The sequence below is a fragment of the Antechinus flavipes genome, chromosome 4 (genome assembly GCF_016432865.1).
Source record: "Antechinus flavipes isolate AdamAnt ecotype Samford, QLD, Australia chromosome 4, AdamAnt_v2, whole genome shotgun sequence".
NCBI classification, from domain to species: Eukaryota; Metazoa; Chordata; class Mammalia; order Dasyuromorphia; family Dasyuridae; genus Antechinus; species Antechinus flavipes.
In genome coordinates, this window is record NC_067401.1 from 39,130,088 (window position 1) to 39,146,752 (window position 16,665).

General features: G+C 37.2%; 1 protein-coding gene across 9 annotated transcripts in view; it reads left to right on the top strand.

Moving 5' to 3' along the window:
* Positions 1–1,033: 1,033 nt before the first annotated feature.
* POGZ (pogo transposable element derived with ZNF domain) overlaps positions 1,034–16,665 on the top strand; it is a 60,814-nt gene continuing 45,182 nt past the window's right edge. For 3 of the 9 annotated variants that reach the window (XM_051992646.1, XM_051992647.1, XM_051992649.1), the window contains exons 1-2: positions 1,034–1,525; positions 16,193–16,317. In XM_051992646.1, coding sequence (XP_051848606.1) covers positions 16,194–16,317 — 124 coding nt within the window. In that variant the 5' untranslated portion in view covers positions 1,034–1,525; position 16,193. The remainder of the gene's footprint in view (positions 1,526–16,192; positions 16,318–16,665) is intronic. The other 6 variants (XM_051992653.1, XM_051992655.1, XM_051992651.1 and 3 more) reach the window with 5 other exon arrangements.

Below are 16,665 nucleotides of genomic sequence, written 5' to 3' on the forward strand. Positions count from 1 at the left end.
TTTTACACTACTTTTGTTCTCAAGAAAGTAAGAAGCAGCAGAACAAAACACTGAAAGAGGCTCCAAGTCATAAATACCTGAATACAAGTCCTACCCTTGACATACTGCAGTTGTGTGATGCTGGGCAATTTCTCAGAATCCAGACAACTTTCTAAGACTGTAAGTTATGGTCTGCATGAGAAGAGGCAGTTTCCTTATGGGGATTTGGGAGTTTACTTCCAGTGAAATTACTGGTTTGGGGCAAAAAAAGAAAGGGCCATTGTGTTTATAAAATAAAACAGAAGTAAAAAAGCAAATTAATCACATGCCTCTTGCCAATCTTTCTTGAGTTAATTCTGAATTTAGAACACAAATTGAGGTATTTAGAGAACCAACAAAATCAAATATCCAAGGAAAATATTCAAGCCCTATGATGACCAAGATTGGTAAATGAAGAGAATGTGAGAATTTGATTTGACATGGCTGAATGAGCCCAATTTCTTTGGTTGAAAATACCTAACCCCTAAATAGGCTGAATGAAGGATTAAGAATCTATTGTGTCTCAGATTTCTTCATCTTTGATGAAGATACTAAAAACATTTTTCTATATTCCCATAGTAACAACCAACTCAACTGAGCCTCGATAAGTCTTCTTGCCTAGAATAGAATGCCTGGAAAAATCACTGTCTACCTTTTTGGAGCTGCTCATGAAAACAATGCCATATGCAAAGATGTGGAATGGACATGGAAATGGATTTCACTGGGTAGGAGCCATTGTGCCTTCTTCCAGCCAACCAATGATACACTATGCTAGCCTAGGTTGACCCTGCCAAGTCTTCCCCTCTGACAGAGGCATAAGCCTCTCCTTTGGGCATCATCATATTGCTTGGGTGGGGATAGGAAGACCCCCCAGATCATGTTTAGGAATCCATAGGGTGAAATGAGGTGGCATTTCATTGGGCAAGCCCATTTTCATTTAATTTTTTATAATGAAAAACTGCTGCCAAATACTATTAAAAATATTATTTTTTTCCTCAGAAATGTGTTTTTTCCTTTATTTATTTATTTGAGGGCCCAGTCAAACTTGACTAGAAAAGAAGACCGGGTCGAGGAGTTTGGGTGATCCCGTGACGTGCAGCCGGCCCGGCCAATCGAAGACTCACGAGAGGGGGAGGGCGGAAGTGACGCCAACATATCCCTCCGCAGGGCAGGAGGGTCGGTGGGGGGAGTCGGCTTCTCTTTCCCCCGCGCCAGCTCCCGTATACGGAGCCACATTCCTTGGCCCCCCCCACCCCCCTCCCCCGGGGCCCTCCCGCCCCCCCAGGGGAAAAAAAACAACCCCATATCACTCGGGCCCTAGGGGGGTTTCCTTTCCCCGTCGGGGAGCCGAGGCTTGGCCAGTCTCTCTTCCTCCTCTCCCTCTCCCCCTCCCCCTGTACTACCGTCCCCTCCCACCCCCTTCTCCCAGCGACGGGGTGTAAGGTCCCTTTAAGGCGACGGCGCCTTACTCAAGTCAGACAAGCGGCGGCGGCGACCACGGGAGGAGGTGAGTGATCGGACGTTCTCTTCCTCCACCCCTTCTACCGGGGTTCCGTTATCTTTTCGGTGCCCGCGGTGGACGGCCGGGAGACAATGAAGGAGGGGGATGGGAAGTGGGGGGGGGCGCGCGAAAGGGCGGCGCGCGCGCACGCGTCCACCGCGAATCACGGAGCGAGCGGAGGTGGCGGAGGGAGGGAGGAGCGGGCGCGGCGCGAGCGTGTATGCGTGCGTGCGCCTCGAAGTCGCGGGACGGGAGGGGAGGGGAGGTCCCCCTAGGTCCCTCCTCCAACTCCTACCCTACACAACATCATCCTCCCGCCGCCCTCTTAAATGCCCGCACTCGCACGACGTCCCCGCTTCCCTTGCGGGAAGGGGGTGGGCGGGGATGCGCGAGCCTCGACTCAGGGGGGAGGCTCGGGGGAGGGGGACTGGAGGCGGTGGCGCGAGACGGAGGGGGAGGGGCCTGGCGAGCTCCCCCTCCTCTCGCTCGCTCTCGGGGGGCGAGCCTGCGGCGGAGTAGATGGTTGGTGGGGGAGGCGGAGGGATAACATTCTTTCATCGGGACTGGGGGTTACGCACTCGCCACTGCCGCTGCCGCCTCTCGAGTCTGGGGAGGGAGCAAGCGAAGAGTTGTTGGGGTTTTTTTGGGGGAGGGGTTCCTCTGGTTTGTGATGGGTGGATGGAACCCACCCCGGTTATGTAATCTCTGCCCGGTTTGACGGGCCCCCGAGCCTCTTACAAGGTGCGAACCGTCTGTCCGGGGCCTGCCTATCTTCTCGTAGAGATGTCGATCTGATTTGTTATTATTTTTAGTCTTTTTAAAGAGGGGCTTTTAATGACAACAGTTTGGGAGTTAGATGTCCTGCCGCGGTGGGCGCCATGTTTCTGCCAAGAACTATTTTCTTCCTTTGCTGACACCCTGGTAGAGGGAACGTTGGCTCTCCCCTTTATTCACCAGCTCTTTTTTACCCCCAAGCGGTGCCCTTCTTCCTCTCCCCCAACTTCTTTGGGCGTTCTCCGAAACTGTCAGGAGGGTGCGTTTTAGTATTTCTCATCTTGAGTAATGGTCTGGCCTCAGAGGAGATCCCAAAAATAATAGTCCAGCTCTACTCATTTTGTAGAGGAGGGGCCATCGAGATTTGACTCAGCCACCTCTTCTGCTCAGCGGTGGTCTCCCCTCCTTTGGTCCGTCTTTTATGCGAACCTCTCTCAATCATAGACTTGGTTGGCGGGGAGAGGGAGTAGTGTCCATGCCCTCTTGAAGAAACTCTGCTTACTGGAGGCATCCAATAGGAAGTGTTGGTTTCCGATGACTGATGATCCCTATATTGATTTTTTTTCCGATGGATTCTTATAGTAGCAACATTGTTCATTCTTTGTACCTTGCCACGGACTCTTTTGCTTTCCTTTAGTGATGATGTAGCACAAATTGAAGGAACTAATGGTCATAATGAATTATTTTGGTGACAAGGCAGTTCGTTTTCCATTTCACTCCCTTACACTTGTGGTGTAACTTGGGTGAGCTTTTTTGTGTTTATCCTGTGCTTTAGGTTCTATTCTTAAGAATGCTTCTTGAAGGAAGAGACTGTAACTTTTTGGTTTTATTTTTTCTTTGCGACAGTGCTCTGGAGCTTCCATCTAAGAGAATTTGAGAAGCTAACTTAATATTTCAGAGTCAGCAAAAGGCAAATGAAACTTTTAACCTACACTGTAAAATTGCACAAAATTACTTTTTTGAACCACTTTTCAGGAGTCTAGATAATTCATTTGTTAGTAATATACTGCCCCTTGGCAAGACTGGAAACTTGGCCTCTTGAGAAAAAGTTTTGTATAGTGGGAATTTACTTCATACAATTCTTTAATTTAGATCCTTGTTAGCTTGTTGTCGGTTTTTTTTTTTTAAGGTGCTTTTTTTTGTCATCATAGTTTTCTATTAAGTTAGCCGAAAAATTTTCGTACTGGTGACAAAAAACATTTACTTAAACGGTTTTTGATAGGGGGTTTACTAACTGTGGACTTCTACTGAGAGAAGTGACATTTTCTGTTAAGGCTTCTTTTGCTGAAACTGAACTTTTTGTATCGGAAGCATTTAGCAATTGTTTTTTCCACCTCAAGAAAATTATAGTCATGCATTAATTTACACAATCATCATTTTCAAGATTGTCATTGTAAAAGATTAGATGTCATTGCAAAAGAAAGTTTCAGTTCAGTACCATTAACTAAATAATGAGACACTCAATTTTTCTGTTAAGATAGAATTTAGTGTTTTTAATGAGATTTCATCGTTTTTTGTTATAAAAACCAGGAAATTGAATAAATAACAAGTAGTGATTCTTTGCACATTATGCTTATATTTTCTGGTGGGCTTGGGAAGAGATGGCATTGCTTCTTTTCTTGTTAGGGCAGCTTTTAGGCCAGACAGCCTTGGTATTTTCTGAAAGTCTGAACAAGTGCAGGTCAGTATTAAGTTCAAAAAGTGAAGGTACTAATGAAGAATGATGGGGAGAAAAATCCAAAATCAAGCCCAGGTTTCCCAAGTTTTTGTAGAAAGATACCAGGAAAAAAAATTTGCTATGTTTTACATTAAGGTAGTCCAGTGTCAAGGTTGTCAAAACAAGTGTTCTCTTTTGCAGTATTTGAATGGACTCTTTGTAATGAGTGCAATTTCCTCCATGGTTTTAGATTGTGCAAACTGATTAAATCTGATGAATCGAATTTTATATAAGATGAACATATGAAAATTGTTCTTATTGCATAGGTTGCTGCCATTTAATCAAATTGAAGGAGACTTTGCTTTGTTGTTCCTAAAATATTTTAGAAAGTGTGGATATTTAAAATTAGCAAAAAGATTGACAGTAACTCTTTAAATATGGTTGTAGATCTTTCCTTGAATTGAACATGTACTTGTTACTTCTGATAAAGAGCCAAGAGAGTAATAGTCTCAGATATACAAAATGACCTGTATGGTATTTAAATTAATAAAATCTTATATCGCCTTCATCAGAATATGATTTTTACTATTTTAATATACATATTCCGTATGTTGATAGCACCCTTTAGTAAATTGTATTGCAGCAGAGAACAGTTTTCTCACTTCTTTTTAAAAGAACTATCTAGCTGTTGAATTCTCTGCAGACAAGCTGCATTATTGGATTAGAAATGACAAGAAATTTATCTCCCTCCTGTCTCAGTTATTATTAGAAGAATATAACTTACAATCAGAAGAATACTAAAAGAATGATATACAGTTTATTGGGCATTTTTCTTTATATAATAGCTATTTAAAGGCTATCAGTTATTTATTTGAAAGTAAGAAGCTTTTTCTAATTGAATAACATTTAAAATCAGTATAGTAGTTTAAAAAGCTTTTTATTGGTCAAACATAATTAGTGCTTGCTAGACATTTTATTAAGAAATTTTGAAAGATTTTCTTTTATTTTGATTTTTTCCACAAAGAAATTGATGTCTTCAAGCTGATGGGTATTTATATAATTTTTTAAATAAGTAAATTATCCACATGTGAAAAATGAAATATGATTAAGAACTAATGTATGTGTAAGTTACCCAAGGGGAGAGAAACAGAGACGGGTGTGTGTGTGTGTGTGTGTGTGTGTGTAAAAGAGAGAGAGAGAAGGAGAAAAGATGGATAGAAACTTGGCCTCTTTCTGACATGTATTGGTTGCCTGACCCTGACTATCTCTGAACTTCTCAGTGCCCCACGAAGGGGCTTTTAGAATTTGAAGTTACTGAGCTATTTATCAATATGTATTGATAGATAAGGGGGAAGAAGTTCCATCAAGCAGTGAAATCACAGATCCTTAAACACGTTGATAACACCCTATATGGAGACAGCATTTGACTTGATTGTGAAACTTTTCTAATAAATAGCATCTTTACTGAAATAGGAAGAGTTGTGAGTGAAATATTACTGAATAAAAATGATGAACATGAAGTATTCAGAGAAGGGTGTTGCTGAGTGAAATAAATATCCCAGAAAACTATACACGATGACTACAACAATGTAAATGGAAAGAACAGAAACCTGAAACTTCTCTCTGTAATGACCAAGCTTGGCCTCGAAGAAAAAGAGAAAATGTATCTCCCATCCCTCTTGTTGGGACTGTGCACTATGGGTGTCATTATCCTCCCCACTGCACATACTGTCCAATGGGGATGATTTTTCGGTTGGTTTTGTCACAGGGCAGCTTTTTCCCTTTTGTGATCTTTGTACAAGGAATGGCTTGCTATATAAGGAGAAAGGGTTACTTCAAAAAGGAATGTGATGTAAAACCAAAATTTATTAATAAAAATGAAGTTTAATGATTATATAGTAAAATGAGAATACCTTAGTATAGTTTTAATATTTATCCTCTCTGTCATCCTCCTTATTTATTGGTTTTAGTATGCTAATCACTACCTTTTAATTTAAAAAAGATCTAATGATCAAATTTAAGGTTTGGGGGTTTTTGGTGAGGCAATTAGGATTAAGTAGCTTGTCCAGGATCACACAGCTAGCAAGTGTCAAGTGTCAAGTGTCTTGAGGCTGTATTTGATTTAGCTCCTCTTTATACCAGGACTCTGTGCCATCTGACTGCCCCTTAAAGTTTGTTGTTGCCTTTTGTTTTTAATGTCATTCATTTCTGGAAATATCTTTTCTGAATCTTCCCAAGAATTTGGACCTTCTCCTATTAACAAAAACAACTAAAAGAAATACTTGATAGTGTAACACTTGTAAGTGTCTGTGTAGGCAACTTTCTGACAGAGTACTTCTTGCTTCTACAAAAAGGAGGGAGGTATGTGTTGTTACTTATTTTCAAAGACTTTTTTTTTTGGTTGGGGGGGCGGATTTTTGTTTTTCTTTTGTAGCACAATCATTTCTGGAAATACCTCTGCTCCTGACCCCCCAGATTGAACTCTCCTTTGTAACTAAGACAATTCTACAAACAAATAAACTGTATCTGACAGTATATGTAACATTTTGCCTCAATGGTTTCCTTTCTTTTTAGGCATCTGTTATTTCATTATGTTCTCTCAGAACATTATTGTTTTTTCGATTACTCAGTTTATCTTTTTGTGATCTTTTCTTTTACATTAATCTTTGGGGTCAACTTTTTTCACTTAATTTAATTCATTCATATAAAATCTTTCTGTATTTCTTTGACTTCCTCATTCAAAATTTATTATAGAATAATATTTCATTAAATCCATATACCACAATTTACTCATCCATTCACTAATCAATTCTTATTTCTTTCTTTTCTTTTCTTTTTTTTTTTTTTTTGGCTGAAGCAGTTGAGGGTAAGTGACTTGGCCAGGGTCAAACAGCAAGGAAGTGTTAAGTGTCTGAGATCAAATTTGAATTCAGGTCCTGCTGACTTCAGGGCTAGTGCTCTATCCATTGCACCACCTAGCTGCCCCCACTAATCAATTCTCATTCTTCCCTTCACCTACTTTGTGGCTACCACAGAAAGTATTACTGTTTTTCTACCTTTGACCTCTCTAACATATATGACTGGTAGTGGAATTGTTGGGTTAAAGAATATGAACAGCTTAGTTACTCTTATTTCGTAATTACACATTGATATCCAAAAAGTTAAATATTTACTGTTCCCTTTTTGTTTGTTTGTTTTCTTTGTCAATTTGCAGTTTGAAGTTAAAACCTCAGGTCTGTTTTAATTTGCATTTCTCTTATTATTTGAGGCATGTTGTTCACATGGTTATTTATAGAATTAGGAAGAAAAAGGTTATTATCCACCAATGATCAGGAAAAGTTTCATAGAGGAGGAGATGTTTGAATTAAATGATAGGTAAGGTTCGAATTGGTCCATAAAATAAGAGCATTCCACAGATGGCAGCCCACCAAGTCTATTTTGACTGAAACCTAGAATTTATAGAGGGGAATAATATATTATGAAAAAGATAGTACATTGTTAAAAGTGTAGAATGTCCTTAAATGCCAAAAGGAGGAATTTAAACTTTATAATAGGAATCAGCTATAGAAGAAATGCTCTGGATTTCCTTCAAAGGACCTGAATTCTAATCTCCCTTTGCCATTTACCTTGGGAATCTGAACAAAACAACTTCAACTCCCACTGTTTGTTCATATATAAAATAAGACGATTGGACTGGATGACCTATAGTTCTTTTTCCAACCCTAAATTAGAGAATTCTTAAAGTTTGCACATTTGTTTTTCTTTTTGCTCATATCCTTTTACTACTCTGGGGAAAATTGTTTACATAGTGGAAAGTATTTTATCTACTTCACATGCATATTTTCCTCCTCCCCTAGGTGGTTGTTTATGCCACTTGAGTTCTTGTTTTCTGAAATTTCTACTTTTATCTGGAAGTTTTATCCAAAATTAAGTCCCCACGATTAATTAAGATGAAATTCCAAAAGTAATTTCCAAAAGCCATGGCCTTCAAAGCAAGAACTATGGTTTGACACCCTTAATTAACCAATCTTAATAGATATGGGGTTGAATCCCTTCTCTAGATAGTCATAATGAGATTTCTTTCTAATATAACCATATCTATTATCTCCCAATATTTCTTCACTCTGACTCCTCCTTTACTGTGCAAGGTCCTTATTTCCCCAATTATAAGAGCCATCACCCCCCCCCCCCCAGGGCAGTTATTAGCTAGCTGCTACCCCAGTACTATTATCAGCATCAGACAGATATCATTGGAAAATCTTAGATCACCTCTGTGTCTTCAAGAAGGCAAGCATTCTGTATAAGAATTGACAAATAAGAGCCTTTCCCTTCCCTCCCTCCATCCCCCTTTTGGGTGGGTGGGATCAAGAAGACAGGGATGGATTCTAATCTGCATCACATCTCATTACATTTTCTTTGCCCCAAATTCCATTCATCTTCTAAAGTTCATTATTCTTGAGGGCACCAATACTTCTTTACTTAATTCACAACCTAAATATTAATTTCTGTTCACTTGATTTCAAAATCTTATTTTTGCCTTGTTTTTCCAATTTATCCCCATTTTTCTACTCACAGAACCATTAATCTGCCTCTTGCTTGAACTATTGTAACAATCTTTTAATTTATTTTTCTGCCTTAAATCTCTCCCTCTTTCAATTCATCCCCCACACACCTGCCAAAGTTATTTTCCTAAAAAACAAGTCTGACTATAATTTCCTTGCTCAGGAAACTCCATTGGCTCTTTAATGGTGTATAGGATCAAATTTTATTTCATTGTTATCTTTTTAGAAAAATTCTCCTTTGTCTCTTGTACATACTTATTAATATAATAATATGAAACTTTGTAAGTAAATATATGCATTGGGAATACAGGTTCAAAACTTTTTATCAATAGTAGTTTATGATAAGAAAAATTTGGGATTACTTTATTATATGAATTACCATCTCTCGTATTTCATTTTATTTCTACCCCTTATGATAGGAGTGGTGAAAGACAGAAAAAATGGTCCTTTTTTTTGGTGAGAAAAAAGTAAACCTTTGAAACCAATAGTTAAATAATAGTGTTTTGGTTAATGTGGATTTCAGTAATGCATGGTACTGAACTACAATTGATTATCAGTTGAAATACCATGCGAATTAGCATAATACAGAAGAAATGATAGATTGAGTCTGAATTCTCAATTCTAGTTCTGCCATTTTTGATCTGTGTGACTTTGACCAAATTACTTAAACTCACTCTCTGGACCTGTTCCCTCATCTATAAAAAGAGGAGTTTGGACCTATAAAGTGCTTTCCATCTCTAAGTCTATGATATAATGATCAAGGTTGGTTCCCTGTTTTGAATCCTTGGAGAAGATGATTTTTCACTAAGTTGAATTGAGTCTTTAATTGTAAGCAAAGTGTATTGACATTGCTACTTGTTTCTATATTGAAGGCTAAGAAATAGTAAAAAGATTCCCTTGACATCTTCTTAAAGGACACACCAATTTATTTGTATGTTTATTTGTGTGTGTGTATTTATTTGTTACATTTACCAACAAAATACCTGTGTGAATCTATTGTTAACATGGAGGGGAGTGTCTTTTAACTTCAACATAACGATACTAAGAGACTACTACAGTTAACCAGAGTTTTGCTGCTTTCTACCTGATATTTATATTGTAGTTGTTGTGTTTGGGTTTTGGGGCTCTTTTTTTTTTTTTCACTGCATCATTTTTTTAATACTTGTCTTCCCAGTTTCTTCTGAATCTTTCATGTTTGCTTTCCCTTGTACTACAGAGATAATACTGCATTACATTATCATAATCAGGCTGGCCCTTCTCTAGTCGTTGAGGCCCAGCACCTTTCATTAAAAAAAAAAAAAATTACTTTTTTCAACCCTTAATTTCAAAAGAGTTTCTACTGCAAACAGGACAGTAGAATTTAATGTTTCTATTTAAAGAAAATTTGAGCATGTTTATGCTGCCTTGAGGAAAAAAAACCCCAAAGAATGCAATGTTTCTTGTGATAAGGAAGATTCAATAAAATAAACATCTGCAAAATGTTTATGGTGATCAAGGCATTGCTTCATGTTGAGGTTACAAAGGTTGAAAAACAAATTTAAAACAGTACAAATGATTGAGAGCCAAGGCTTTTTGGAAGTTCATACAGATTTGCATAGCAGTGATTTGCTTAAAGACTAGGGTTTCTAGTCAAATAGAAATGAATTCCTGTCTTTCAGAAAAGATGTCTTCCTAGCTTACTGAAAACATACATATTCTAAATATTTCATCCAGTTGGTCAAAGTTTAAAGAAAAAAAAAGGTCTGTGAAAATGATCTACAAATACTTATCATCAGTTAATATTATCAGGGCTAAGTAATAATAAAATTCATTGTATAAGATTTCTGTTCACAAATATGCGATGGATAAATAAAATAGATAGCGGAGTAGATTGAGTACTGGAATTGCAGGGATATGACTTATGACTTGAATGTGGCTTTTGGACAGTTTCAAAAATTAGTCAACAAGCATTTATTAAGTCCTTACTATGTGCTAGGAACTTTATTAAGCAATTGAAACACAAAGAATGGTAAAAACATAGCTTCTTTCATCAAAGGAGCTACATTATAATAAGGAGACTGCATACAATCAATTGTGCCTGCAGGGTATAGAGATACAGTGTAAATTGAAGGCAGTCTTAAGAGGGATGGCATTGGTAGCAGTAGGGGAGATTGGTAAAAGATTCTGGCCAAAGCTTTGAGCTAAGTCTTGAGCAAGGAGATAAAGATAGAGACCACTGCAGACATGGAAGATAGTTCCCAAATCAAGAAATTACTAAAGTGGCCAATGGGACTGATTTGGAGAATATATAGAGGAGAGTAAAATATAAGATTAGAAAGGCAAGAAAGGTTCAAGTTATAAGGGACTTTAAAAACCAAACATTGGAGTTTATATTGATCCTGGAAGTATTAAGGAGCCACTAATGCTCAATCATAACTGCACCTTAGGAACATCACTTTGACAGTTAAGTTGTAGGCTAAACTGGAATAAGGGAGGGATGGGGAGAGGAGGCAGGTAGCCCAGTGAAAAGGCTATTGTACTGAATAGTCCAGGTCATGAGGTCTTTCATCAGAGTAATAACTGTATGAATGGAGAAAGAATATTTATATGAGATTTTAGGAAGATTTAAATAACAGAATTGGCAACATATTGTACATGTGATATAAGTTTGAGGGGTCTTGACTGATACCTTGATAATGAGCCTTTATGATTAGAAGCATGGTGGTATCCTCTGTAGTAATAGCAGAATGAGAAGAGAAGCTTGAGGCTGTTGGGAAATAATGAGTTCCCTTTTGGACATGACTATAGTGCATGCATTTTGATATGGTCAGTAGGCAGTGAACATTAGGAATAGATAAATGTGAGGAGCATCTGCAGAAAACTTTTATCATGGGGATACTCAAAGTGAGTGGGTTTGAACTAGATGAAAAACCTGCAAAGGAGATAAGAATGATTACCCAGGTAAGCAGAGAACCAGGAGAGAGCAGAGTCACCTCTTCTTTCCCCCCTACTAGAGAGAGAATAGGAAAAAAGGGTGCTCAATATTGTCAGAGGCTTCAGAGATATCAAAAGGGATCAAGAATGAGTAAAGGCAATGGCCTTTACAATTAACAATTTACAATTACAATTAATTTACAATTAAGAGATCATTGGTAACTTTGGACTGTTTTAGTTGAATGATGATGTTGGAAAACATATTGCAGAATTTAGAAGAAAATACAAATCTACAAAGTAGATTTTGTAGATTTTCTCAAGGACTTTAGACAGAAAGGAGGAGAGATATTAGCTAGATAGAATGATCAGGTAAAAGTTTATTTAAAACTAAGGGAAGCATGGGTATGTTTGTAGGTAGCAGAGAAACTATTGGGAGAGATTGAAAATTAGTGGGAATGAGCATATTAGATGATAGAAAAGATGGAATGCAAGGAAGATCAAAGGTACGTGTTAGAGGTATTTGTCTTAGCAAGAAGAGCCAGCCCCTTTTTTTGTGTAAGACAAGGGTGAAGGAGGAAATAGTAAGGGAAGATGAAAGAGTGATGTTAGAAGAGGGGAGGAGAAGAGAGAATATAGAGTAAATGACCTCAGGTATTTGGGATTTTTTTAGTGAAGTTATCAGGGAAGATCCTCAACTGAAAAAGTTTAGTAAAAGCTACCATGGGAATCTTGAGGAGGGATAAGAGTTTAGAATAGCTGATATGTGGGACTGGGATAGGACCCAGTGAGCACAGTTTTATGAGGCTCTCTAGTTCTCATGTAAATAGCAAAGGCATTAGGTGGTGGTCGTCATCTACTATGGGGTAAAAGGGCAATTAACTCAAATGTAAATAAAGAATAAAGTAGAAGTGGTTTACCTTTGGGTCAAGATAGGGAAGGAAGGAGAATGTGGCCAGCATAGGGGTTGGTGGCTTGGAAAAGACCTAAGGGAGGAGGTCATGGTAAAAATGGAGAAAAAGACTAGGAGTCATAAAGCAGAAAAAAGGATGAAATGATAAAAAATTATTATTAGAGAAAGGACTTTCTAATTTCATGAACATGAATTTTGTTCTGCTTTCCAGAAGGCAGCACTAGAAGCAGTAGATAGAAAGTTACAAACGGGACAATTTAAACTTGATCTAAGGGAAGACATCTAACAATGAGAACTACCTCTAAGTATAAAGGACTATAAGGGAAGGTGGTAGAGGTTTTCAGGTAGAGACTGGATGATATTGGGTATATTAAGAGTAGGGATTCCTTTTGGTTTATGCTTTGCAGTATCTGGTTTAGTTATAGAAACCACATTTTAAGAAGGCAATTGATAACCTGAAGATTATCTGGAGGAAATTGGCCAAGATGATGCTTGGAGATCTTTCCATAAAGTATTGATTGAAAAAATTAGGTATGTTTATTTGAAGAAAAGTCTTGGAGGCATTCATTTGTTTACTTCAAATATTTGGAATGTTGACATGAAAGAAGGATCAAAAATATTTTGCTTCACCAGATGCTAGAACTAGGAATGATGACATTTCTAGACAGACAGACTTTAGGGCGGTATTATCAATCAGTAAATTTTTTATTAGATTCTATGTCAGGCATTGGGGACACAAAAGATAGTCTCTCACTTTAAGGAGCTTGTAATCTAATAGCAGAGAAAGATAACATATAAACATAATATGTGCAAAATAATTTATATACAAAATAAATATGAAATGAGAGGGAAACTTCTTAAGACTTCCAAAGGTGGAATGGACTTAATAGTGAAAGTCTCTTAGCAAAAGTTGTCACTATTATTATATTATGCTTTCTTGTTAGGTTTAGCATTATGGGATGACTATGCAGTTTCCTATGTCTGATCAATCCCAATTTTTAATTCTACGCGGTTTTCTTAATTCTAAACTCAATTTGTCCATTCACAGTGAACAATGGATATACATGCTAAGGATGCCTAATTGTATGTCACAATATGGGTGATATTCATCTTTTATTTACTTTGTTTTTCCGTGTGAATATTTAAACCAGTCCCTTTCACAGTATTGTGGATCTCACTAAAAAATCGTGAAATATTGTGGCCTCATCCAGATAGTGTTTTAACATGTGAATAAGCTAGCCTTTTAGTCACTAGATAGGTCAGTTAATTCTCTTTAGTTTAAATTCAGTAGAAGACACTTGAAAAAACTATAGGTGAAACTGTTTATTGTCTCATGCCTTTATTTGATGTCAGTAGACCTTTGAAAAAGTTGTTTCCATTGTTGATCTTTTTTCATTTGGCTTTATATTATTTAAATGACTAAGGGATGTTTTTAAGTGGTCTTCAGATTTTGCTATTTAAATTTTTTACTTTTCCAAATCAGTAATCACAGTGCAGTAGAAACTTATTTGCTAATTGTATGATTATAAAAATAAAGTCTACTATAGCAAAACTTTTTAAACTGTGGGTTGTGATCTTGTATGGGGTCACATAACTGAGTGTGGGGTTGTGAAATTATGATTTATTATCAGTAAATGTTTGAATTGTATACCTATTTTATATACCTATATTCCTGGACTGCATAAAAATATCAGGTGAAAAGGGGTTGTGAATGGAAAAAGTTTTAAGAAGTTATGCACTATAGGATTGTGAAAGCTTGCTTGTGCCTTCTGTTTTCATTGAGGATGGGACAGTCATTATAACTGTTTTCTTTAGTTGTCCTTTTATTTTTAAAATAGAAATAGTCATTTATGTCAGACCCATGGAATCTTCTCTGAAACATGTTAATTGATCAGTGAGCATTTAGGAAGCATAAAACATCATATTGTTGCTAAGTTCTGGGGATACAAAGAAAAAGCTAAGCCAATACCTGCCTTCAAGGAGCTTCTGTTCTAATGGGGGAGACACGGTATATACATAAATGTACATAAAAGATCCATACAAAGTAGATACAAAGTAACTTGTATCTCTAGAGGGGAAGGCATTTAAGTATTAAGAGAGGTTAGGAAAGGTGTCAGAGAACTGAGGAGATGAAATGAACTGAGATCGAACTGAATCCAGGTTAATATAAGAGATGGACATAAGGAGAGAGCATTTCAGGCACAAGGTTAATGAGTGGAGATTGGAGGTAGTTTTTGTGGTGTATAAGAAACAGCTAGAAGGACAATATGACTATTCTGTAGAGTGTATGGAAGAGAAGAATGTATAAGAAGAGCAGAAAGATAGAAAGGTGCTATGCTGAGAAGAACTTGAAATTCAAAGCCCAACATTGATTTGATTCTATTTGATCCTAGAAGTAGTAAAAAATTACTGGACTTAATGGGGTAGGCAGTGGGTAATTGGATCAGAGAGTGCTCCTTAGGAAAACCACTTTGGTAACTCTGCAGAGTATAGGTTAGATTAGGGAGGGACTTGCATCAAGGAGCCTTATAAGAAGGATATTGAAAAAAAAAAAAAAAAAAAAAAAAAGAAGGATATTGGTAAAGGGCTGAATGTGAGAGAAGAGAAGAGGCCTTATAGGAGAGATTCTGTGAACAAGAATTGGAACTGATTAGATAAGTGAGGTGATTTGATAATGAAGAGCCCAAGTTGATACTGATGTTGGGAACTTGGATGTTTAAAAAAACATGTAATATGTCAGTAAAATGGAAATACAAAAGAGGGGTGGGTTTTGGAGGAAAAGCTAATCTATGATCAGTTTTACTTTGAACATCTTGAGTTTGAGATGCTTCCAGGGCATTTAGTTGTAGATGTCTATCAGTAAATTAATGAAATTCTCTTTGGAGAAAGACTGGAGCTGAATATGTATCTGGACAATCATCTGCAATAGAGATAATTGAACTCTAGGGAATTGATAGTCACCAAATGAAAGTGTAGAGAAAAGAAAACCAATTCTTCAGTGTATTTTCTTTAAGTTGGGTTCTATGATTTCTTTGATTTAGGTACCTTTCAGTGAGGAAAAACTATCCAGCAATGCAAATAGTTATTCAACTTATTGCCTTAGATAGTTGTTCAATGTTGTTGAAAGATTAAGTGATTTGCTCTCAGGCATGTGTCAGCCTAAGTGCCTTTTAAAATGTCATATCAAATGAAAGAATGCAAGTGCTTGCCATATTTGCAGAGGTGGCAGGACCGTTGGTACAAAATAATATTTATACCATTAGACTTCATTGATGAATTGATTGGTTTTGCTGATCTACGTTTCTTTTTCTTTTTGTTTTTTATTATAGGGTATGACTGGGGAGAAGGGTGGGAGGAGAATGAATTTGGAAGGGAGTGATATCAAGTACAAGATATTAATAAATTGCACTTTAATGGTCAGAGAAGCCATTCTCCTAGGATGGATTTTTTAAAATGTATATACTTATAAATATATATGTGTGTATATCAGATTTGCACATACACATACATGCCTCTTGTACAGACACATCTTTATACAACAGGAATATTGTAATTCTGGATCATTCGAAATCTGATCTTTGGATCTGTGGATCCAAGAATATGATTATTTATTCTGCTTAACTTCTTTTTTTTAATATTTTATTTTATTTAATAATAACTTTATATTGACAGAATCCATGCCAGGGTAATTTTTTTACAACATTATCCCTTGCACTCGTTTCTGTTCCGATTTTTCCCCTCCCTCCCTCCACCCCCTCCCCTAGATGGCAAGCAGTCCTATATATGTTAGATATGTTTCTTCTTAATTTCTTACTCCAAATTATGCCAATCTTTTCATTTCTTTGTTTCTCATATAGCATGGCAGATACCGACCTGTTTATGGAATGTGAGGAAGAGGAGCTGGAGCCATGGCAGAAAATCAGTGATGTGATTGAGGATTCTGTGGTTGAAGATTATAATTCAGTGGATAAAACAGCTACAGGTAACAAGCTTGTCAGAGAAGAAGCTCATATTTAAGTTTTTTTTATTTGTTGATCTACATAGCATTTCTGTGTGAGAAAATGAAGTGGAAAAGAAATTCAAGCTTGCAGTGATCTTATTGTGGCAATGAGTGCCATCTTACTTTTTATCTTTTATCCTACAGGTGGATCCATTTCCTAATTTTTCTAAGAACATTACATTTACCACAGAGGTGCTGTGAGGTTGATAAAAGCCAGAGTACAAAGTGGTGGTGATGCTGCACACATTTATATGCTTAATACAAACACAGGTGTCTGTAGGCTTATTTAGTTGTACTTCTCTGTGAAAACTACACATTACTTCTTGTTTT